Raw genomic sequence first — 24,759 nt, forward strand, 5'->3', positions numbered from 1 at the left:
AACCTGGCTACTGGCTGGAGATAATGGAAGTCCAGCATGTATGGAGGGCCCTGGTTTGGCACAGGTGGTTCCTGGTGGGAAGCTCTGCTTTTGAACTCTTCTGCCTTTGAAGCTTCCTTTGGGAACTTGCCGAAGCCTCATTTTGGGGGAAGGGTGATGATTCAGTGGTAAACCAGATGCACTGCATGCAGGTTCATTCTCAGAATCCCAGCTAAAAGGCTGAGATGATCAGAAAGACTAAGAGTTGAGAACCTTGGTAGCTGCAGCCAGTTAGAGCTCACAGTGCTGGGCTAAGGGGTTTACAGACGTACCTGCTATAAGGCAGCTTCTCATATCCGTATATTCATATCTGCATATAGATCTGTAGGTGGAATGGGCAACTACAAAGTGGTGTGGAATCAGAGCAAATCCCACCCTACCTGCTGGGCACTGCTGGGTCCAGTTCTTGTTGCACCATTTCTACATTTTTGTGGTCTACACAGCAGCTGGCAAACATAACTAAAAACCAGTTGAACAATAAAACCATTAAAATAATTGAACTCAGTGACTAGGAAGCACAGTCACAGCAGTTCTGAGGCTTTTGAGTTCTGAATGTAAACCTAATGATACCTTCTAACACTCTTTTGCAGACACAAACTTGTTTGTGTCCAGACAGGTTTCCAGAAGCCTAAGAACTAGCAAAATATTTTAAAGAATGTAGCTGGCCTATCTCCATATTATCTGCTAGTTTTCAGGTTCTGGACTAAGTATTACATTTCATGTGTGAAAACTGCACAGAAATACTCCCGCTCTAGGACAAATGTTAGATTAGAGAACCTCTGTATTTCCTTTTCAGCAGCAAGATGTCATGCTTGTTCCTTCTTCTATTAGGTGACTGAACTGGCTGGCTATACTGCCCGGGTATATGAGATGTTCCAAGTGTTTGAGGACGTGCAGCGCTGCAACTTCCGACGTCCTGGAGAGCTTGAAGAGACTCAGCCTCGTACAGGGGCAGCGAGGCAGCATGGTGTGCGAGTAGAAGGGCCTCTCCGGATACAAGGTAAGGCATTCCAACTCTCAAGTGAATTTGGCTGAAGAAGTGCACTGCCTCTCCTGCTGTTGGCTTGATAGCTAGTAGATGAGTCTTGAGAGCAAGCATGGTGTAGTGGTCTGAGCATCAGAGTTAGACTCTGGAGATCAGGGTTCAATTCCCTGCTTGAGCATTAAAACAGTTGGGTGACCTTTGACATGCCACACTTCCTCAGCCTCAGAAGATGGCAATGGCAAACTCCCTCTGAAAAATGTGCCAAGTTTGATAGGTCCGACTTAGGTTTGTCATAAGTCAAAAATGACTTGGAGGCACACAATAACACCAAGATGAATCCTGTCAGTCATTTCCCACAGTGCGTGTCAGATTCTGCACCTTGCAAGGATCGAACCAAGGCTGCAATCTTCTGTACACCTAGTTAGAAGTAAAACTTCTTAAACCCATTGGGACCTGTGTTCATAGTATCTAGTTATCGAAATCCAGAGATACCTGCCCTGTTAAACAGGATCATTTTCCTAACTTGGGTCTAGCCTTTAACTAGCCCACATTGGTTGAGACCCATAACTAGTCTGGCCCCCAGTCCTGGTTATCCCATTAGAAATTTGAATCTAGTTCTCAGTGATATGGGCAACCTGTTTCTGGATTGTACCATTTCAGACTGCAGTTAGAGTCTTGCACAGTATGACTGAACTCAAAACCATGGGTTTGTTTCACTGTTACTCTCCCCTTTCTTTGAATAAGAGCTAGTAATAGTTGTTTTTCAGAAACCTAGCATGTTAGAAAGAAGACTAGCTAGAATGTGTCCCCCCTGACATTTTATTTTCTTAGTAAAGGAATGGGGAGGGGGTATGGAGGGCTTTTCAGTCAGATAGGCACCTGTAATCTGAAGGAATATAGGTCAGAGGTGGTTATAGCACTTTGATGAGAACCAGGCCTCACGGCTAGGAAGTCAGGATTGTTTTCTGGCCATCAGTCCAGATCTGCTTGACTTTCTGACTGTTTTCCTTCCTTCACTGTGTAGTGCATGATTACAGATAAGAAGAGGCAGGCTGACAATAGCTTCCAAGTCTCACAGATGCTTAGACAATATTTCTAACTATTGGTTACAGCAGTTGGATACAGTTGATGAATGGACAAGGTGATGACCATGATTAGACAAGGATAAACTAACCCACAAAAAGAACCTCAAACCACTTTTGCTAATTGACAATGGTCTCCTTTACCCATATCTAGCTAGGTAGCAGTTTATTTTTGTGGCAGAAAGTTCCTTTCAGTCTTTTGATTTCTACTGCTTTGTGTCCACTCTTATTCTTCTTTCCAATGTTGTCTCTTTCCTTTCTTTCTCTCGCTTTCTTTCACTGTATATCTCCAGCCTCATCATCTCCTATTATTCCAAAGCAACTTTTTCTCCTTCTGTCTCTTTCCTCATATGCTATGCCCCTTCCATTGCCCACCCAGAAGTCCATCCTATTATGGAAGTCAGCAGTATATGTGCTCCTTGCTCTCTGTCACCAGTTGTTCTCTTGGCTTCTAGACTATGCAGTTCTAATCCAGCATCTGCGTCTGTGGTTGTTTGGTTGGTTATATGTGTATGGATGGGTGGGTATGGATGAGAGAGACAGAGAGAGAATTAGGTTTATATCCTCCCTTTTCACCAATAAAAATTGCAGAATGGCTGATGACACAAGAACTGGTAAGGTTCAGCAAGGTCAACATTATCTGTTGTGTGATTGTAAATTTTAGGGGAAAATGTATTTTAAAAATACCTCTAGGTTGATGGGAGAGCTGCATTCTTTCCTCACTCCCTGGGCAAATATCATGAGAATCTGCCCTTCTCTTACATTTGGCAACACTTGTTCAGCCAGATCACATTTCACAAAATCAGTTCAGACATCATACCAAGCCATGGTTAAGCTTCTTTGATTGTGGTTTGACAGGATGTCTGAGTTGACACTAGAGAGAAAAAGTGAGGTGTGCTGCCCCCTTCTGGCTCTGTGTGTGTGTGTGTGTGTTTGCGCGCGCACACATGCACATATTGCCATGCAAGTAATGGAGCAATGGAGCAATGACTTTCATCGTAGATTTGATGCCCGGTCTTTTCATCCCTACCTCTCATCCTACACACCCCACCCTTTTCTGCTGACAGGACGTGTGATTGATGTTGATAATGGCATTATCTGTGAGAACATCCCCATCATCACTCCCACAGGAGACGTGGTGGTCGCTAGCCTCAATATCCGAGTAAGTAGTCAGGATGTCAATAGATGGGGAGTGGGTGGATGTCAGGAGGATCTTGACTGGAGTAACAACACTTAAGCTTTCCCAAAAACAAGTAGTACAGAGGCACATGCTACTTGGAAGTTACACCCTCTAACCAGAAAAGCACATATCTGTTGCTTCAAAAATGTGGGCCATGAGTTCAGGTTACTCCTGTTGGGTTAGATGGCCTGTTTTTGAAGCTACTGCTGTGTCTTTAACCAAGACATGCTGTCCAGGAGTGAACAAAAGATAATACTGATAACCTCATTCTGACTAATTTCCCCTTCAGATTTCTTCTGGTAAAGTTGCTGTGAAATACTCAGGATTAAGCCTATTTCTCCCCCTCACCATTTCCCTCTCTCAGTCAGTTGATAATCTTGTTGGCACATTACACACGCTGTATTCTGTATTGTTTCTTCCTGTATCCTGAGACATAGCGTTCACACTGGGGGGGGGGGAGCGGTTCTAGTACAGAGCTGTGATGAGTCCTTTTTCAGACTCATTGTGATAAAAAGGGGGCAAGCAGGGAACATACTGGTGTTGGGCTCGCTGGCATTTTGTAGGCTACTATTCAGAATACAGGAGATGTGTAACAGCAGAGCTGGGGGATGGCACTGAGAGTTCCTGCTGACTTTGCCTCTTTCAAGGTCAGGTAGGTGGGGTAAAGGTGTAGGGGGTTGTGATAAGGCTTTGATTGCTGCTTTCTGGCCATTACTTTTTTGTGAGTGCGTAGAAAAAGCTGGAAACACACCAGGAGTGCAGGATTGGATTGGGAAGAGAGATAGTGAGCTGATGTTGCTCAAGCATTGCTGTCAGGGCCCCAAAGGGCGCATTGCCTCAGTTGGCATGCTGCCTACAGCGGCTAGCAGGTCATGGAGATACACTCCTTTCTGTGTATTCTTGGGTAGAAAAGGAGGGCATTGATTATAAAGGCAAGAGGGGACCTGTCTTTTCTAACCCTCTCTGCTGCCCCTTGCAGGTGGACGAGGGCATGCACCTCTTGATCACAGGCCCAAACGGCTGTGGCAAAAGCTCACTGTTCCGGATCCTGGGGGGCCTCTGGCCAACATATGATGGCATCCTCTATAAGCCACCACCTCATCGGATGTTCTACATTCCACAGAGGTACAGTGAGTCAGTATTCAGCTGATCTGCAGGGATGTCAAAGGAATGTGGTGTAATTACAGATTGTAAATGTAAAATGTTGAAGATACAACTCCCAAAATCCCACAGCTAAAAGTCAACCTGGTTGGGGGATTCTCAGAACTGTAGTCCAAAAAAATTTACTTTTCCATCTGCATCATATCTCAATGCAAGTTTCATACCACGACTTCTTTATTTATTGTTTTTTTTTTTAATAAATAATTTTTATTTTTTTTTCATTTCTTTACAAACACCAAACCATTGTAACATGACAACATTACACCATAAAAGAACATTTGACATTACAAACAAAAAACGGCAATTCCCTCTTCCCCTGACATAACTAAAATTACATATAACATACATATCACTCCACTGATCAGCTCTCTACTTTGAATGTTTATAATGTTGTTTAATCTTATTCTGTTTTGAATTTATGTCTTACACAGTTAATGTGTTTCTATTTTTCCATGTAACAGTAGAAAAAAAATATTGTAGTTATTTTCCAAATCTAGAAACTGTTTATCCGTCTTTCGATCTTATGAGCAAATCTTGGTTCTTTCCTATCATATCATAAGTCAGTCCTAAAGTTACTAAACATTCCCTACATTCCCCCTCTTTCCCCTTACAAATAGATCCTTCTATAATCAACAATTTTTCAAAAGTGAGAAAGGGGGTCTGCTTTTAAACAGTACATTTGTCCCTTCTCAACATTTTCAAACATTCCATGTTGATTGCCATAAATTAATTAAAGAAAATGTATTGTTCCATCTCCTTTAGGAGTCATAGAAGAGTTCCAGTCTTTCTTTATGGATCTTCATTTTCTCCTTACCAAATGTATCTGTCCATTTCCACACATCAGAACCTTCATTAGCCATTTTCCATAGATGGTATTGATTGATTTCCAAGGTAGCATAGTATTCTAGCACAAGTGAGTAATAGAACAGAAGTTATCCACTGTCTTTCTACATCACTTCCCATCAACCTAATAAACAGTTTCAGGCAGAAAGAAATGGTGATATTTAACTCTTTAGCTATAATTTCATCACATTTAACCGTATTTTTGGCCATCTTACAAGACCACCACATGTAATAGTAAGACCCGGTACATTTAAACATTTCCACAGAAAGAATCAGCTGTCTTATACATTAAAGAGATTTTTTTAGGGAAAGATGCCACCTATATTCAATCTTGTTACGTTTCTTTCAATTCTTGATTTACAGATATCTTAAGCCTTGGTTCCAAATTCTTTCCCACTTCTTAATTCTGTTATGGCCCACATTTGAGCCCACCGTATCATACTATTTCTGTAATCTCTACCTCATTTTCCCAACACAGAATCATTTATAAATCTTGCAATGCTTTCTTTCTTCCCTTTTACCCATTATCTCTCCATTCGTTAATTTGCCTAGAAAATCTATACTATTTTTATTGCTTTCATCTTTCTCTTAACTGCCTAAACAAGTACAATGACAAGAGATACCAACATCACTTAATTCTTCCTGAGATTTAAACTCATATTCCCTTCAGTTATTTTAATAAATCCGAATATCTATCCATTTTTCCCTGGATAGCTTCCCTATTAAACCAGCCTCGTTGGGGAGCAAATTGTGGAATCTTACTATACATATCTTGGACATTTCTTTAAAGGATCGTGGAAGCATTACTGAGAAGATGTGGGGAAAATGCTTTGAAGGCTGGGTATGATTTCTCTGTTTGCTCTTCCATCTAGCCATACATGTCTGTGGGAACCCTGCGGGATCAGTGATCTACCCAGACACAGCACAGACATGCACGGAGGGAAAGACAGATGCTGATCTGGAGCGGATCTTTGACATTGTCAATCTCAACTACATGTGCAGCGTGAGGGAGGTGGGTGCCATGGGTGGGGTGGGGGATAGTGAAGGTTGAATCTGGAGACAGCGGAAACAAGAATCATGTCATGTTGCCTCCACTTGTCTCTCGATCATATGAATCAGGAAATGAAGGGACAGAAAGGAATGTAGAGGGTGTGACAATTTTCCGTTTCGTGGCCGATGAAACATTCTGTCTTTCTGTTTATGTGTGGCCAGCTGGGAAGCATCGTGATTGGAAGGATTACTTTCGGTGGTGAGAAGAGCGAATGGGGATGGCCCGCATGTTCTACCACAGGTAGTAGAACAACTAATGCGAACTTAACTATCATCTTCCTATATTCTCTGGTACTTTGTATCTCTTCCTGATAGCTCATCGTGAATTGTTTATGGAGTATGATATTTCTTTTAGTTCCTCTTCCAGTACATTGTTCCTCCTTCCACCAGTTCAGCCATGAATCACATGAAATGGTGAAAATATTTTGGGGACAGTTTTTCTTCACATCTGTCTGCTCCCATTAGAAAGATGGCAGAATTAGGACTAGTCTACAATAATGTATTGTGCAATTGCTGCAGATATTGCATATTTACATCAACGGTTAAGTGTCTTTACTTACTATACATTGCATCTACTCACATCTATTCACTTCCCTCGCCAAAATGCACAGTATCCAAAATCCATGTGAAGCAAACAGCCAGCCACACATGTGATACTGAGCATTTCTGTGGACTTCCACAGATACTCGGTAAAAACTACCCAAACTTCTGAGAATCACTGTGGCCACACTGCAGCCTATACAACAAGAAGAGTGTAGTTTAATCTATAGGCCTGTACAGACGGGCCTCGTGGCATGTCTTGTGATGAATAGCTGGGTTGCCTCAGGCATCATTTACAGATGCTCAAACCCTAGCACATCTTCTGTATGTCAAAGGCGCCCTGTACAGATGGGCGCCGTCATTTCTTGATGGCGCACGTCACGGCACCATAATGATGTCGCGCGTGCGCCATTGGCACACTGCGGCATCATGGCGCCGCAAAAAGAACCGCTTTTTGCGGGTTCTTTTTGTCCGCGGAAGAAGCCACGTGTTTGTCCGCTGCAGCTTCCTGCGGAGCAAAACCAGGGTCGGCAGACCGCCCTTTTTGGGCACTCGTACCGGGCTGTGACTCAAACAGACAGGCCAAAATAAAGCTGCTCGGGTCACTTTGGAGGTATGCTGTTTAAATGGACACACACATCCTAAGAGGCCAGAAGCTGCACCAAAGCTGCGCTGCATTCCTTAGGACTGGAGCCATGGCTTTGGCATGGCTTCCAGCCTCTTAGGATGCATGTATCATTAAACAGCATACCTCCAAAGTGATCCAAGCAGCTTTATTTTGGCGTGTCTGTTCAGGCATGGGACAAGCCCAAGCTAGGCCTAGAGCAAAGCGTGAGTATTACACCGGAAAGCCAAAATGATGTGAATGGAAGAGTGTAAGATCACAGACAAAGGTGAAGTGTGGACTGGGTCAGGGTGGTAAACAGTAGGAGGTAAGGAAAAGCAATGAAGAAGGGGAAAAGAAGTGTGTGTGTGTTGTAAAATGGGCTGAGTGGACAGCTACTTGAGCTCTAATTTCAGCCTTTGCTCATTTCCCAGGCCAAAGTATGCTCTCCTGGAGAATGCACAATGGTCAGCATTGACGTAGAAGGCCAAGATCTTCCAGGCAGCAAAGGATGCGGGATAGCACTGCTCTCCATCACCCCACCGACCTTCACTATGGTATGTCTTGTGTTCTCCTACAGACTTGAGACTAGCATGCTATGGTTTTTTGACCTTCCTTTCCAGTCCACTGTCTCTTGTTCTCTGTTTTTAAAAACCAAATACCCAACTTACTGGGGGTTCTCAGTGTTATTGATAAATCTCAGCTCACTGAACCTCAGTAACTTTGCAACAGCGAGTGCCCTCCAGCTTTGTCCCTGAGTCTGCCCAAAGGCTAATTCTCCTGCAACACTATGCTCCTCAAGGCTAGTTGGAATCTGTTGATAAGTGCCATGGACACAGTCTTAGTCCCTGTTTTCCCTCTCTTGCTCAACTAAACTTCTTCTGGGATCAGCCATTCCTTGGATAGCAATAGCATTTACAGTTCTATAATGCTTATTAGTGAACTCAGCACTCTCTAAGCAGTTTACAGTCTGTAAGCCAATTGCCCCCAACAAGCTGGGTACTCATTTTAACCAATCTATGAAAGGATGGAAGGCTGAGTCAACCTTGGCGCCTTGGATCACAGTTTTTGTGGGTTTTTGGGCTGTGTGGCCATGCTCTGAGAGTTACTTCCTGACATTTGCACCGCTTCTGTGGCTGGCCTCTTCAGCGAATGCTTGCCTGGAAAAATTGAGTATATAAGTTGAGCCCTCCTTCTATCCACCATCTTGAGGTAGAGAAAGGCAAGATAGCTCCATCAGGCCTCCGAAGGAGAGCGGATCTGCTGGACTTTTCCCTTCCCTACTGCCATTCCCTCTCCTTTTGTGTCTTGTCTTTTTTAGATTGTAAGCCTGAGGGCAGGGAAATGTCTAATGTCTAATTAACAAATTGTAAGCGCTTTGATAGCCTTGGCTGAAAAACAGGATAATAATAATATATAATAATAATAATATAATAATAATAATATGTGTGAGCCTGGGAAAGCAGGAGTGATTTGCATGTGTATGCTCTGTTGATGATGGATAATCCTCTTTTGCATTAGCCTCCAAGCCTGAGGCCTGCCATCAGCAACGAAACAATACACATGCAAATCTTCCTGCATTCCCGGCTCACACAATATATATATATATATATATCATATACACACACACACCAACACACACACACACCCACACACACCCAACTTTTTCCAGGCAACGATTCTCTGAAGATGCCCCAGAGATGCTGGCGAAACGCCAGGAAGAAACTCTTCTAAGACATAGCCACATAGCCCGAAAAACCCACAAAAAACTATGGATGCCAGCCGTGAAAGCCCTTGACTTCACTTTGGATCTACCTTAGGACTTTGAAAGGGCAGGGAAGGACAAAGGAATCCCTGCACGTTTTACCAAGGAATCCCATCACCTTGTGATGTACCTTGAGACTGCCATCTGCTTGGATTATTGATTCCTCCAGTGGAATGAAGGCAATATGCCTGGTTCTCTCTCCTTCCCCACTTTAACCCTCAAAGATCCTGAATCATTATGTATATGAATAATCTGAAAAAATCCAAAACTATCTGGTTCTAAGTATTCAGATAAGGAGACTCAATCAGTATATAAAAAATAAAAACATAATGTCACTAAAAAAAAATCACACTGAATTGAGCTGTCACACTATACCACAAAGTATTTTAGTGCATTAACAAGTGGAATGTAAAGCCAAGCGTTTTCAACCCTAAATTTTCTCTAGTGGTGTTGAATATGGCAGAATCCTATTGGGCACTATGCTAGTATAAAAAAATTACTGCACAAATAATTGCACTTTCTCAGAGTGCATATATACAGTGCATAGTACCGTTAGTTGTTCTGCAAGATACACACAATCTCTTTCATTTGATTGGTCCGTGAGGACTAACTAGCTGTTGCACAGCAGCTGAGGTCAAAGTTATCAACATGAACAATCAGTTACACAATGTGCGTCTAGTGTAATTGCACTGGTGTTATTTACACTACACTAAAAGTCTGTGGACCTTAGTCTATATTTTGCTATAAAAATTTACCAACTACAGCAAGAGGATAAATGTGCAGGCCTCTACATGTTGTTAGAGTACAACTCCCAGTAGCCCTAGTCAGCCTAGGCAGTGGTGAAGATGCTGGGACTTGCAGTCCAACAGTGTCTGAATGTCTCTATGATTCCCACCCCTGAACTGTAAAGAGATGGAAATAAAAAAAATGCATCTGGGACATGTAAGAAGTTATTTTAATTTGACACTACAATGGGACTTGGGATCCATGGCAGATCTATTCCGGAACCCCACTCCTGTGGATACGAAAACCATGGGACTTCAAGTCCCTTGTCCTTATGGCGGCGCGATTAGGGACAGAACCTGTTGTCTCTGTGGTGGTGTATGAACATGGCTGTGCTGCCATAGAAACTACAGGACTTCAGGTAAGCCCTGTTGTTCCTAATAGCGGCATGCTGGAGTAGTGCTGCCATTGGGAACAATGGGGGCTTGCTGTCTGTGGATGCTTAAATCCACAGATGGCATACAGTGGATACTAAGGTCCCACTGTATATACAAGCAATTTAAAAAAAATCTATGTATGAAATATTCTCACATTCTGTTGAGTATTGAAGCACTGGGAAGGGCAAAGCTTTTGAGAAGTTTAAATTGTTTCACTGAACATTAAAGATGTTAATGCTAAACGCCCTGCCTTCTTCATTGGCCTGAGTAACTCTAAGACACAAATTCGGTCCAACATTGTAAATCAGTGATGGCGACCTTTTAGAGACCAAGTGCCCAAACTCAGTGGCGTTTCGCATTGGGTGTCAACCAGTGCCAAGGGTGGACTTGGGAGGTGGGATTTCCAGGCAGGACTCCAGGGGGAAACCTGCAAGGAAAAAAATGGAAGAACAATAAACCTCAAAACAAAACAAAACAAAAACCAGTTGATAAATATTAAATCCATCCTTCTCAGCCTGTTCAAAATGGAGGACCTTTTGGAATCCTCCTGGACAGGAGATTGAAATGGAGTCCATCCTGAAAAGGAGGGGACCAAATCTCGTGCTCCCACCCACCACCCACCCCACCCCATGACACTTTCCAGGAGGGAGAGCTGCCTAGTGAACCAAGCACTCTACCTCCTAGAAAGGATCCTCCACCCCTTTCCAAAGTGGGATGGGTGGAGAAATGAAGCGCTTCTTTCTTTCACCCCTCCTAATTGGAGCACTTCTCCCCCTGTGCATGCTCTGCTCCCTTCTCCCTTGCTCCTCCTGGCTCTGCCATGTGCCCTCAGGGGCTTTGCGTTGTCTCCTGGCAGTGTGCCACAGGTTCGCCATCACGCCTAAACAGTACTCTGCCCTGGTTGAACATATTTCAGGAGGTGCCCATGACTGCTGCCATAGTCTTCTGGAAATAGCACCCACTCCCAACCATATGCCAGGACAGGTACCTCCTTCCTCCAGTAACAAGCCCCCATCACAAGTTCATTGATTCTGACAGCAGTGGTGAAGGGTAGTAGAAATAGAGGGAGACCTCGTGCAATTAGGCAGACAGTAGGCATAAATCTATAAGACTAAGGCAGAGCACTGTAGGATGGGGGTCTTGGAAATGTTTCCTCCACAGGGTCGCTATAACTCAAGGATTTTCGAGGAAAGTTTGTCTCTTCTTTCCTCCTACCACCATGGTGGCTGCCACTATATTAACCCCCTATTTTGCTAGTTTCATCCACTTCCACCCTCACCAGCCACCACGAAGGGTACCAAGGAAGGGCACAGGAACTTCTTTGTGGGCAGTAACTTAGTTTCCTTAGTGACCCAGCAGAGATTGCTCTAGACTGGGTCCCCCACCTGGTGCCTCTTGGCTGAAGCTGGGACTACACAAGAATTTCCTGGGACTTCCTACTAGAATAGTTGCAGATCCCATACATCCTGAAGATGCCTTTTACAACTGAAGCATTCTGACAAGAGATGGAGCACCTGCCAAAATCTTCCTTCCTGTTTACTTTAATAAGGGGACAGGAAGCTGGTGTTACAGAATTGGCAATGCTGGGCTGCCCACCTCCTCCTCCCGCCCACAAAGGCTTCCTTTCCGTCCACCCTTTCTCCCTGTTTCCATCACCCCTTCTAGTCCCTGGCTTCTCTCCCAAGCAGGGAGTCACGTCCCCAGCAGGAAGCAGCAGTGGGGGTGGCCATCACAGGCTCATCTCTGGAGACTAAGAGGCGCTTTGTTCCTGACAACCCCAGAGAGGCTCGGTGGAAAAAAAGATCCCTCTCAGGAATGGATGGGCATGCCAACCCCACCACACACCAGGGCATTGCCTGGCCCAGAGGAATGAGGGGGCAGGGGCCTAACATGAGTGGAGGAGATCCAGGCACTGTTTGAAGCACAGCCAAGAATAACATCTTACTGGCCTCCTCATTTTACTTCCTCCTCCTCCCGGAAGTCCATACCATCTTCTCCAATTTGATGGAGAGGAGGCTGGCGTTTTGAAAAACTAGACCCTGCAGCCCGTCTGTCCCTGCGGAGGAGAAGCAACGCCTAGAACAGCAACTTGCTGGCGTCCCTGAAATGCAACACGTCTCGTGGAACTCTGTCAAATCCTGGGTGAAAAACAACAACCTCTGCAGTGGTGGAACAGGTTTGAGTTCCGACATCCTGAAACATCCTTCCCACTTTGCCATGGCTTAGCTGTGTGTTCGATAAGAGAGATCCTGGCTTCCACCTCAGGAGCTGCACAAAAGGATCAGGGATCTCCCCAACTAAATGAAGGAGCAACCCTAATTTTTTCCTGTGCTGAGACAGTTCTCATTTCTTGTACCCATTTTCTGTGCACTTAGTAATCGTCTCTGACTCTCTTGTCTTGGTTCAGGGCAGAAGGGGTCAAACTATATTGCCAAGCATCTCGAACTCTGTCCTTCCATGGGGGGTGACTTTTGTAAACACAGTGCCTGAATATCCACAAGATAGCAACTCCAAAGCTCCTCCTCTGGTAAGAATGTGTTGCCCCCTGCCAGTCTTCTGTGTCCGCTGATGTTTTGGGGAGACCACCAGCAGCAGTCATTGCCATTACTTCATATGGCCTGGCAGCTTTACTTGGATTAGTTATGGCCTTTCTTCACCAAAACAACTACACAAAGTTTTAAACACAATCAAGCCATGAATGTAGGCTTGCATCTCTCCCCTTTGTTGCCTCCCCCCTGATGCCCACTTTTTGCCACTACTGCGAACCTAGCTGGACTGTGATGCTGAAAAACCACGCTGGATTATGTATGTGAAACGTTGCTTGAAATCCATATTTGAGGTATGCTCTGTTTTGGGAGGCATTTGGGTGAAATGACATAGGGAGGGATACAGCAAGCGAAGAAAAAATGTTGTAGGTTCATAGTTTTCACCTGTGTTCTGCTAACCCTGGTGTTCCTCAGAGGTTCAAAGACCTCCTCTTGAGGAGGCAGGTAAATAATTCAGTTTTTTAAAAAAAAAAAGAGGTATTTGTTCACAGTCTCCCACAAGCTGTGCTGGTATCTGGGGTCATTCTAGGTGTGTTCTGTGGGTGCCATAGCTCAGATCTGATGGGCACCTATAAAAACAAAAGTACAATATGTCACAGAATTGCTGCACTACACAAGGGATTCCATTTCTGATCCACAGTGAGTCCTCAGCAGATAAACTTGAGTGCAAGAGGCCTTGGAGCAGGTATTTTGAAAAACACTGTTCTACAATAACATGTTATACTTTACATGGTCACGTGCCACTTAAATATAAATCCCTGTCCATTTATTAACGCCTTGTCCACATGACTTTTCATCCCTGTCAACATTTTCAGCTTGAGTATAAATGATCCTTTAAGTTGGAGAAGCTGGTGTTCCCAGTTAAACAATGTCTCTTGCCAAAGTAGTGCGTAAGTGACCCAAAAGGTAAGCTCTAGAGTGGCTGCAGTGTTTTTGTCCACTGCTGTTGTAGTTCTGCTATGCCAGTTCTTCAAGGTTTCTTTTCCTTGAAACATATAAGGGGGTCAGAAATGCTCAAGACCTTGTCTAGAGGGGGCTATATAGACTGGAGCCTGTAAAAGCTATTTTTGGGGACTGCCTCCTGAAGATTCTGGAAATTGTTGTCCAAACAAGGAACTTTTCTGAACTGTAATACAACATATTTTACTGTCAAATGAGAGGGCCTCAGCCGATAAAGTTGCTTCTGTTCTACTTTCCATCCCCTCTTCCACATGAGGGGACAGCAGCTTGGACTGGTTGCATCCCACAAGTCTTTGTTCTTCTCCCCACTGTGTGTGATGTGACTGAGGTGGAGTCCAGCAAAGGAATGGAGGAACTATATATTTTTTTAAAATTGAAGATGAAGATGGATGGTTGCCCTCCATGTAGTTAGCTAGTTGTTTCCCACAGATGCTTTTGATTTCAAACAAGCAACCCTGAGCCCTCTTGTACTCATGAAGGTTGTGTTGGTGCTTTTGTTGTTTAAATAATTGCTGCCAGTTGTGTTTTCCATGTGAAGAGAAACAGACCAGCAACCAAACTACCTAATGTGTGCTCATGTGTATTTGAAATGGGCATTCGCTACAACTGTAAAACAGGCTTTCATTTAATCTTCATAGGCTAGCTTTGGGCGTATTTGGCTCCACAAGTGCACAAGCCCTAATAGTAGTATCTCACTAGCTCTTCTCTTCAGCTTTGCCATTTTGCACAAGTGTCTTCTTCCTCTTCCCTCCCCTTCCCACTCTTCAGCCACGTGCAGTTATTTTTGCTGCTGCTGCTTTGTATGCTTCACCCTGTTGGCACCGTTTTTCTAGGCAAGGAAGGATATGGCTGCTTAGTGGAAAATGCAACTAGCATCCTATTTCTCTTCTCTGGTGAAACATCCTATAGGGCTGGCAACAATACTTATACACTTGGATCTGGTGATTGCTTTACTCTCCCATGCATGGGTCCAGGAAGCCACCCAAATGTAAAATTTCCTAGTGCTCCAGAATGCCGCTTACTACTGGTCAAAGCATTGTGGGAATTTTACAAGGGTGGCAGCATCTTGGGGTGTGCAAAGCTTGACACCAAAACTAGGGATCATACAACCATCCAAATCTTGTTGGACTGCAACTCCCAGCATTCCTCACAATTGGCAGGCTAGCTAGGGCTGAGGAGTTGCGTATACAAACATATTATTTGCCTCCTTCCCCCACCGCTTTATGCTATAAGCAAATCTTAGGGCCCTACTCTTTCATTTGTGCGCAGGGACTACTTTGGCTTTGAATCCATCCAAGCAGCTCTTGAGCCACTGTCACTTGTCATCCTTGCACTTGCAACTGTGCCCATGGATTTCTTATTTCCTAGGGGCAACAGTTGGCATCCTGTCCACTAAGGATAGTCCTGTGTGGTTGTACCCCCTCCCCCCAACACACAAATCACATAGACAATGCCATACGGAGGAACATGGCAGTCAAGTTGGAGCACCCAGCAGACTGTTTACAATATACTCAGCTTTCTTCATGGCTGACTTGGGCAATCGCCATATCAACTCGGTCAGTTTTAAAGCCTAGGGACCCTGTCATTTTGGTTCAGGATGGGACATCTTTGTGTGTTCCTCTTGGTGGAGCTGCATTGCAGAAAATGGGGTGGTGGTGGTGTGGTATGGCAGTGGATGGAAGAGTCTGTTCAGACTGCAGGGGCTGTCACATTTGAAAAGTATTCCCTTAAGGAAAAATGTCCGTATGGTGTGTGGTCCTCCTTGTAATGGCAGGTGAGCATAGCGGTTTGAAGTAGGCCTTCTCTTGATATGACACAGGCTTCTTGCTTGTAAGAGTCTGCATATTTGCCATTACAAAAATAGGTCTCTAACCTGTATTTTGAGCTAGCACAGCCTGCCGTGTCACATTCTGCATGTGCAGAGCTAGCCTTAGGTTTCTTTAATCTCTGATAGTTTTCTCTCTGCATATCTTCATTGCTTCTTTTTGTTCTTTATGCTTTGAAAAGACTGGCCCCATACAGACAGGCCAAAATAAAGCTGCTTTGGATGACTTTGGAGGTATGCTGTTTAAATGATGCATGCGTCCTAAGTGTCTGGAAGCTGCACCAAAGCCACACTCCAAGTCCTAAGGACTGGAGCGCAGCTTTGGCACAGCTTCTGGTCTCTTAAGGTGCGTGTGTCATTTAAATAGCATACCTCCAAAGTGACCTGAAGCAGCTTTATTTTGGCCTGTCTGTATGGGCCCAATATCTGGCAATTTGAGGCTGCTGTTTTGTCTCTACCTACTCCCAGCTCCTATGAGCCAGCCCTCCTTTTAGCTTACATCGCTAATAGGAACAAGGGTGACTTGTGCCCCCTGCTCTTTAGGGGACACAAGTTGCAATCCTGACCATAGACCTTCAGCAAGCCAACTCCAGCCAAACCAGTTAAGTTGAGCCATTTCTAGGCAAGTACAAGCCTATGCCAAATCCTGTCAGGATCAAGTCTTTGTAACACCCATTTTCTTACAACTCTGAAATTCTTACGAAAGCATGGGAGCATACAGGAGTTTGAAGTGGGTTCAAGCTACAGGTTAGACCTTGAAGAGGAGAGTTCAGCTTGTTTTCTTCTGTGCTTTATTGTGCAGGTTGCTAGTTTATTTAATTGCAGTGCATCTGTCTGCCTGCCTGTGTTTTGTAAGATACAGTATTTTAAAAATTCATTGTTGAATCCTTTTTTGGCAATCTTTTGAGCCTGCCATCCACTGTATGCATTTCTTAGGATGAAAATCCCCAACAAAGAAACATATTTTTTATTATGGCTTCATAGTTGGGGGGTTGGGGGGGGGGGAAAGAAAAGCCAAAGTATGTGCCATGAAGGTTGAATGTGTGTCAAAATTAAGATTCTTGCAGAGGAATGAAGCTGTTCCCATCTGCTTCCTCTGATGTCAGAATTTTACAAACTATGCAACAAAGACTTTCTTTCTCTGGTGTTTTGTACTTGCAGAACTGCCACCCCGTCCTCCCCTTTCCTTCTTTCCTCACAGTGCCTTTAATTCTGGTGACAGCCAGGTTTCTTCAGATGATATAATAAAAAAAATACTATAGATCACGAACAGCTGTCTGTGTGACTCTGAATTTAGCACTGGTACTTAACTTCTTCATGGCCTCTGCCAAGTATGGGATTGATCAGAAATGAAAGAGGGAGAGTTCAAATAGACTTCCAGCCAAATTTAAAATTTAGAAATTTTTTAAAAATTTAAATGGTAATACCTCTCAGTCTTAAGAGCTAAGAAACAAACAAGCAAAAATATCATAATGGAGTACTTTGATAAATTCCCTTCCCATTGGCCCCAAGATTCATTGACTAGTTTCCCTCAGTTCCGCATCACCTAATCTGGATATCTTAATATGTTTTGGACCCCAGTTTTCCTCTGTCCTGGCCTGCATTGCCAATGGTTAGCCAATGCAGATGAAGGAAGACAATGGGGAAAGACTGTCCTAAAATTTTAAATGGTAATCCTGCTCATCCAGCAATATGTGAAAGCAGGGTGGGGAATCCTGCAGCCCCTCAGATGCTGTTGGTCTCTAACTCCTACCCTCTGGTTATTCAGCTATGGCCTCTGGGAATTGCGTTCCAACCACATATGGAGGGCTGTGTGGTTCCCATCTCTATGTTAGAGTCCATCCCTCCTCATAGCTCAGAGAAGTAACATCTCGTCCTTTCCTCCAGTCTTGGGAACTGGGTCTGAGTTGTCCTAATCTTCACATTGGATTTTCAAGTTAGAAGGTTGGAATAGCACAAGGAAGAACCTTACTGTGTTTCTGACCCTCCTGGAAACCCAAAGCACAGGGAAGTGACCCTGTAGCCAGCAGGTCATTGGGACCTTCCACAAGGCCCCAAATAATGCCATTTCCCCCCATACACAGCTTCAGGCACAGGCTATAGGATTGATACTTCAGTTTCTACAGAGGACAAAAAGGATCTCGAGAGAGTGCTGGGCGTGGATGGGCTTGGTGAAAACAGCCTGGTGAAATTACAAATACAGTGCTGCTTAAGTGGTGGTGGTGTCTTCAACAAGAGTCTATCATATGTAATTGTTTTGGCAATGGCCGGGAAAGAGGAGAAGGAAGAAGGAAATGTACTGAAAGGTCTGAGGCATGTAACAAATGAAGGGAGATGGTTGACCCTTACAACTCAGCCAGGCATCCAAGTAGGAAAACTCTGTTTAAGGATCCTAAGGAGTTCAGTCTAAATCAGAGGGGGGAAATCATGTGGGTCTCCAGATGCTGTTGGACTGCAAGTCCCCTCAACTCTACTAGCTAGCTGGTATAACCAAGAAAAATGATGGGAGATTCCGTCTCATGATTTCCGTGGGGAAACAGCAAAGAAGAACAAAAGAATATTCCACTCATCTTTCACAGTCTTTACTAATTGGTGCTTTGTTTGAATGACCTTCCTTTTTTAAAAAAAGTATTGTTTACTTTAAATATAATTAGTTCAATACGTTATGTTAAATTAAACAATCACCCAAGGACTTCTCAGCCTTTCCCGGTGCATTTGCATTAATGAACAGCAGACAGGAGCAGGTTATCTGGAAGATCAAGTCTGTGAAATACAGCCTGTTTTATTTGCTTTTTTATTTTAATAGTGACTTTTTATTTCTTTAACACAAATTGACACTTCGAGAAAAGGATCTTGAAACTTCACTCCTAAATACACTTCTATAAAACAAGCCAGCTAAAGTGAGCAGAACTTATTTTTGAGTCAGTGTTCCTAGGATTGTAGGATGACTTTCTCGTGAAGTGACCATACCTACATACCTAAGGCTTCCCTCCAGATTTACTCTACAAGATAGTTTTGTATGTACTCCACTGGAAGGATCACATTCCTCCTGTGACACCACATCCAGTGTTTTAAAGAGTTTAATAAGCTAAAAGTTGCTGCCCATGGACCCCAAAGGAATGTGACACAACAAAGGTGCCTCTTCCTTCAGGTGAAAGTCAGGTCCTCTCTGTCTGCAGTGAACTTGTAGCCTACATTGGGACAGTGCAGTACACAATAATAGCAGAGAATGCAGTTTGCCTCTTCAGGCTTGGTTACAACGAATGCCGAGGAATCACAGGTTGACTCAAATTGTTGTTGTTATGTGCCTTCAAGTCAACGCCACATGATGGCAACCTTATCCTAAGGTTTTCTTGGCCAGATTTGTTCTGAGAGGGTTTGCCTTCCTCTTCGGCTGAGACAGTGTGACTTACCCAATGACAGCCAAGAGGTTTTAATGGTTAAGTTAGGATTCAAACTTTGGTCTCCCAGACTGTTCTAGTCCAACACTCAAACCACTACACCACACTGACTCCCAAGTGCTCCATAGGAAACTCAAATACGTCATAGGAAATACTTCTTTTCATAACTGAAATGTTTCATAGGACAGTGTTGCTCAAAATGGCGGTCGCCTGGACCAGTGGCACCGCTAGAGTTGATGTCATCTGGTGCAGGAAAGGGCTGCCCAGGGTGGCCAGATGTCCTAACTGCAAAGGAGGACAAGACACTGTAATATGCAAAACATGTAGGACGTTGCAAAATAAAAGCTAAAAACCCTCATATAAATGTAAATTCATGCTTCTCGATCATGCTCCAAATGGGGGATATTTTGAAATTCCTCCTGGACAGAAGGCTGAAATGGAGGACATGTCCTGGAAAAGGTTGGTGTGGGTTCACCCTGGGGCTTCCCCACCCTCCTCTCCTATTGCCTCACTCGCCTACTTCCCTGGTCACCTGGCCATCATCTAGCCAAACCTGGAAAGAGCTACCAGATGATGGCCTACCTTACCCTCCCTCCCCACTTGCCACCCACTTCCCCAGAAAGGACTATTGGGAGTGGGTGAGCGGATGGCCAAGCAAGCAAGGCAGCAGGAAGAGATGGAAGTGGCATGAGCCACATTGCATTGACTCACTTGGTGGAGAGAGCCAGGGCACCGGAGAAGCCGAAAGGGACATGTCTTTATCCCTTCTTGGCTCCTGTCTTGGCACCCTTGGTGGAGAGTGCCAGGGCAGTGGAGAAGCCAAAAGGGGCATTCTCTGGTGGCCCTGGTGGTACAGTGGTTAAATGCCTGTTCTGCAGCCACTCACTCACAAACCATAAGGTTGCGAGTTCAATACCAGCAAAAGGGCTCAAGCTCAACTCAGGCTTGCATCCTTCCAAGGAAGTCGCTAAAATGAGTACCCAGATTGTTGGGGGCAATTAGCTTACACTTTGTAAACCACTTAGGGAGTGCTTAGGTGCACTGATAAGCAGTACAGAAATGTACTTGCTATTGCTATTGCTATTGCTATTGCTATTGCTATTCTCTTCTGCCTTAGCTCCCTTGGTGGAAAGAGGCAGGGCAGTGGAGAAGCTGGAAAGGACGTGCACCTGTGTCTCCTTCTGTCTGCTGCCTTGGGTCGCTCATCCAAGAGAGCTATGGCAGTGGAGAAGAAGGGGCAGGCATCAGCCGCAACACTGCACATCACCACAGCGGGAGGAGGGCCCAACTGGTGTCACCCCACCTTTTCAGGTGTCATCTAGTATGATCCATATCCCCTGCATCTCCCTGATAACACACATGCCCTGAATCAGTACTGTCTCTGAGCAATTGGCTCCTGGTCCGTGCAGGGACGTAGCCAGGATTTTGGGAAGGGGGGGTCCAGACTAAGTGCCACCATTATAATGGGGCTTGGATGCGGCGGCGCGGCAGCACACACCATTCATTTTATCTAACCAAAGAGGGGGGTCTGGACCCCAAGCCCCCCCCCCCCCCCCGGCTACATCCCTGGTTCGTGGCAAGTTTCCTGGAAAGAAGGGAAGAGATCACAATAATAACAAAGCAACTTATAATTTGCTGTCCTTTACTGACAGCAAAATCTGCTGCCTGAAGCATCTGCCTCATTCCCCCTTTATGGCAGAACTGGCCTTCATCATAGAAAGGTGAGATGATCATGATCATGATTTCAGCAACTGTTGCTTTAGAATCAATGTCAGAGGACACAAAAGTTGCCTTTGGGGATTATAAACCCTGGAATTTGCCAGCTAGCATGGCTATACATGTCATCCTGGCTATCTGGGAGTTGGAATGGCTCAGGAAGTTTTTGTTTTGGCAAAGGAACTTTTCCAAGCAATGCTATGGTCAACTTGCATTGAATCTGGCTGCTTTGTTATATATGCACATATATGGTGGTTTGGGAACTTCTGGAATAGAAATGAAACATCCCCATGGAAGCGCTGGTGGCAGCGTAAGCAGTTTTGTGATGTTAAGTATTTTGCAATAAATCATGAGGCTGAGCTGGGAGTAGAAAACTAATATCTGTAAAATGCTGAATTTAAAAGTTTCTTCTTCACATGCCAGTTGCTTAATGTAAATGGAAACGTGTAATTCTCATTACACCTCCTCCCTAACTCAAGAATAAATAAAAATCAGCCTTTGAAAATCACTGTTGGATGCTCACAACTAATGCTAAGGCAATGTGGTTTTTCAGTCAATGGTGACTGATGTTTAAAAAGGGAATTTGTTTCTTCCTGCCAGAAGAAACAGCACATGATGATAATAAAATCCAAACAGAATACAATTACAATATAGCATGTTTGAGTCTTAATCATTGCTTCCCAGTATTTCATGAAGTCCCATAGAGACTGGTGAACAGTTAAGATGAATTAAATTTTCTGAAGCACATGCCCGATGTTCTGCCCAGATTTAACAGGCAGAAAAACACAAAAATGTTACATGCTGTGAGTTCGAAATTCCCTAGGGAGCAATATCACTTGTAAATAAGACCTCTGTGTCAATTTGACATTCCTAGTGTTCGTTTCTCTCGATCCCTCCAACATCCCTTTATGTATTTATGAATTTTCGGATTTGTTACATTTATTCATCCATGCATTTATGCATTATGAGTAATACATTTATGCAGTGCTGTAGTAATGTATTCAACTTTTACTTGCTGATTGCCTTTCCAACTTTTATGATGGCATTGCAGTTCTGTGAGAAGCACTTCATCATGCTTTCAGGAGATGGCCAACTGAAATCAATGTTCAAATTTGTCTTAAGGATTTCAGTCTAAGCATGACTAGTCTTGATCTCGTACTATAAAAGATGGTGCTTTCAACCCACTTTTCTTCCATGCAATTTAAAGCAGTATTCATGATCTTCCCATATTTTATCCTGTGAGATAGGTTAGGCTGAGAGTGTGCGACTGACCTAAAATAATGTGGAGTAGTGGTTTGAACATTGGCGGGGATCAGGGTTCGAATCTCTGCTTGGCCATGGAAACTTACGGGGTGTCCTTGGGCAAGTTACACACTCTTCAGCCTCAGATAGGAGTTTAGGGTCTTCTTTAGGGTTGCCATATATATCATAAAGACGTGAAGAAACACAACAACAAAAACAAGGGATTTGAACATTCTATCCCCAGCCTCATCACAATACTCCAGTGGATGAATAAAGAAGTGGTTTTTAAGCGTTTCTAGGATCTAGCTTTGACTAGTATAAGGTTTAGAGATTTCCTAGTTGGTACAAGTATGGACACACAGTCCATCCTGTTTATTTGCAAACAAAAATGAGCATGGATTAAGTTGCACAATGCCCAATCTATAAACTAGTTAATTTAAGTATTGGGATATACTCCCAAGCTTTTCTTCACCAAGCGCTCTCTGGCTGAATTGCCTGTGAATCTCAGCCATGTCTTAGCCTAAAAGTCAGAGTCAGGACTCAAGAATTAATTTAACAAGTAATGAGGGGGTTGTTAAAAGCCTGTAGCCTTAAAATTGATAAATTTCCAAAAATGAAGACATGCTTTTATGGAACCCCTTGGTAAATAGTTTTAGCAGTTGGAAGAATGAAGATAAACGTGAGCTTAGGTAATGGATACTTATCCAAGACAAAAAGGAAGAGTGGCCAGGATCCAAAAAGTTAATTTAGACATTTCCCCTTCAAATCAGCAGTCAGTTCTCCTTCCTCATACAATGTATTTCTTTCTTTTCAGTGCAGTATTACCATCAGCAAAAAAAAACCCGACCAACTTATTTTTTTAAAGTATTTCAGAAGAACATGTACCTTCTGCTTTACTTAGTTGCATTTATTTTTCAGTACTTTTCTGGGCTTTGAAACTGAATTATAAAGAAGACTTACAAAACAGTCTTTAAGAAAGAATTACATTGAGGTCAGTAAAAAGGGGAACATGCCGAAGAGAAGACATGGATGGGGGATCAGAAGGAAAAGTTACCAAAGGAAGTGGCAGTATGAACAAGTTTCAGTATCTCACTCAGCAATACTAGAAATCTGAGGAATGAGGAAACATTTCATTTGAAAAGCAGTATTCTTATTTGGGGTTTTAATGTCTTAATTTTGCCACCAACCCATCTATATCCGTGACCAACCTCTTGCTTCCATTTACTTACAGCCTTGATCTCGGTCAGTGTCCGATTACTCAGACTGAGGTTTTTCCTGTAGTCAGTAAGAGGAGGGTGACCTGATGTCCTCCTTTTCCCGGACATGTCCTCTATTTCAGCCTTCTGACTGTTCAGGAGGAATTCCAAAATGTCCTCCATTTTCAGCATGACTAAGAAGCATGCATTTATATTTATATGAGTGATTTTAGCTTTTATTTGGTAATGGCCTAAATTTTCTTGAATGTCCAACATTTTGCCATATCTTGTCCTCTTTTGCATTTATGACACCTGGCTATTTTGCTTAAGAGGTATGTCCATAGGTTTAAGCATTGGCAGATCATGCTGTTTTTCACTTTTGATGGAAATGCTTCCAGTTTTTACAGAGGAGTGCTTAAGGCCTCTACTGCTTCCTCAGCTGGGACTGTTCTGATTTTGGGACTATATGACTGCATCACCAAGAAGAACCTGCTGGTTAAATATACGTTCCAACATTTCACAGATGAAAAGTGGGATACGTGTGGCCAAACAACATCAGAGTGTGATTAAGACAGGAAAAGCTATTGATGAAAAAGAACACACAAGCTAGCAGAGGCCTGCAGTAGTTTGCTTTTGCATGAACCTACTGGGAAGGACAAGATTCTGCCCTCTCCTCTCCTTTTCCTCCATTGAGTTGAGTGTAAACTACGTTTGCCGTTTGAACTCAGTTTGCAGCAATGGAAGTAAGCTGAGGATAAAGGGGCAAAAGTGGAAGCTGAGACAGAAACTGGGACATTTTAATAGCAGCTGAAAAAGTGGGATGACGGAGGAATAAATGATACCGTCAGTGTCAAATCAGGACAGATGGAGGGTATGCGTTCTTGTTACATTTTTGAAAAGATGGATGTTACTTTTGTGTTCCAGGAGTTTTTAATAACAATGTTGTCAGTTGAAAACACTGTGTGTAGTGCTGTTTCGATATTAATAAGTCATTGCCATCTTAGGTTGAAGGGAAACCAAGGCCACAAAAGAAGAGCGACCAAGGTCTGTGGACAGAAGCCATTCACATCACACTACACAAACATAGTGCTATATTTCACTTCACTTGCCAATGTCCTCTGGAATTCTGGGTTTTGTAGTTTGCTCAGGCACCAGATTCCCTGGCTGAGAAATTGAAATGCCCTTCCTTAAACTGCCAACCCCAGGATCCCATGAGATATTGTTTGTGGTGTGGAACATAAATGTGGAATATAAATGTGCAGCATGGATGGTCTCCAGGGCTTTATATGGCACCAGGATTGGCCTCTGTGGGCTCAGTTGATTAGAGGAGAAGCAGGTGGCATTGCAGCATGTATGGAGTATTTTCAATCTAGGCTTACATTAACTTGGAGTGTAGTGTTGGTGACATAGGAGATAAATGTTGGAACACTGGTCTGAGAAGGAAGGAAGGAAGGAAGGAAGGAA

At 43.7% G+C, this 24,759-nt stretch overlaps 1 protein-coding gene across 1 annotated transcript in view; it reads left to right on the forward strand.

Annotated features, from left to right (window-relative positions):
* Positions 1-24,759, forward strand: part of ABCD1 (ATP binding cassette subfamily D member 1) — a 45,419-nt gene that overhangs the window by 10,059 nt on the left and 10,601 nt on the right. Inside the window, 3 exon segments of the mRNA XM_042450341.1 lie at positions 871-1,039; positions 3,174-3,268; positions 4,266-4,411. Of these exon segments, the coding sequence (XP_042306275.1) occupies positions 871-1,039; positions 3,174-3,268; positions 4,266-4,411 (410 nt within the window).

The sequence above is a fragment of the Sceloporus undulatus genome, chromosome 2, assembly GCF_019175285.1.
Source record: "Sceloporus undulatus isolate JIND9_A2432 ecotype Alabama chromosome 2, SceUnd_v1.1, whole genome shotgun sequence".
Classification (NCBI taxonomy): domain Eukaryota; kingdom Metazoa; phylum Chordata; class Lepidosauria; order Squamata; family Phrynosomatidae; genus Sceloporus; species Sceloporus undulatus.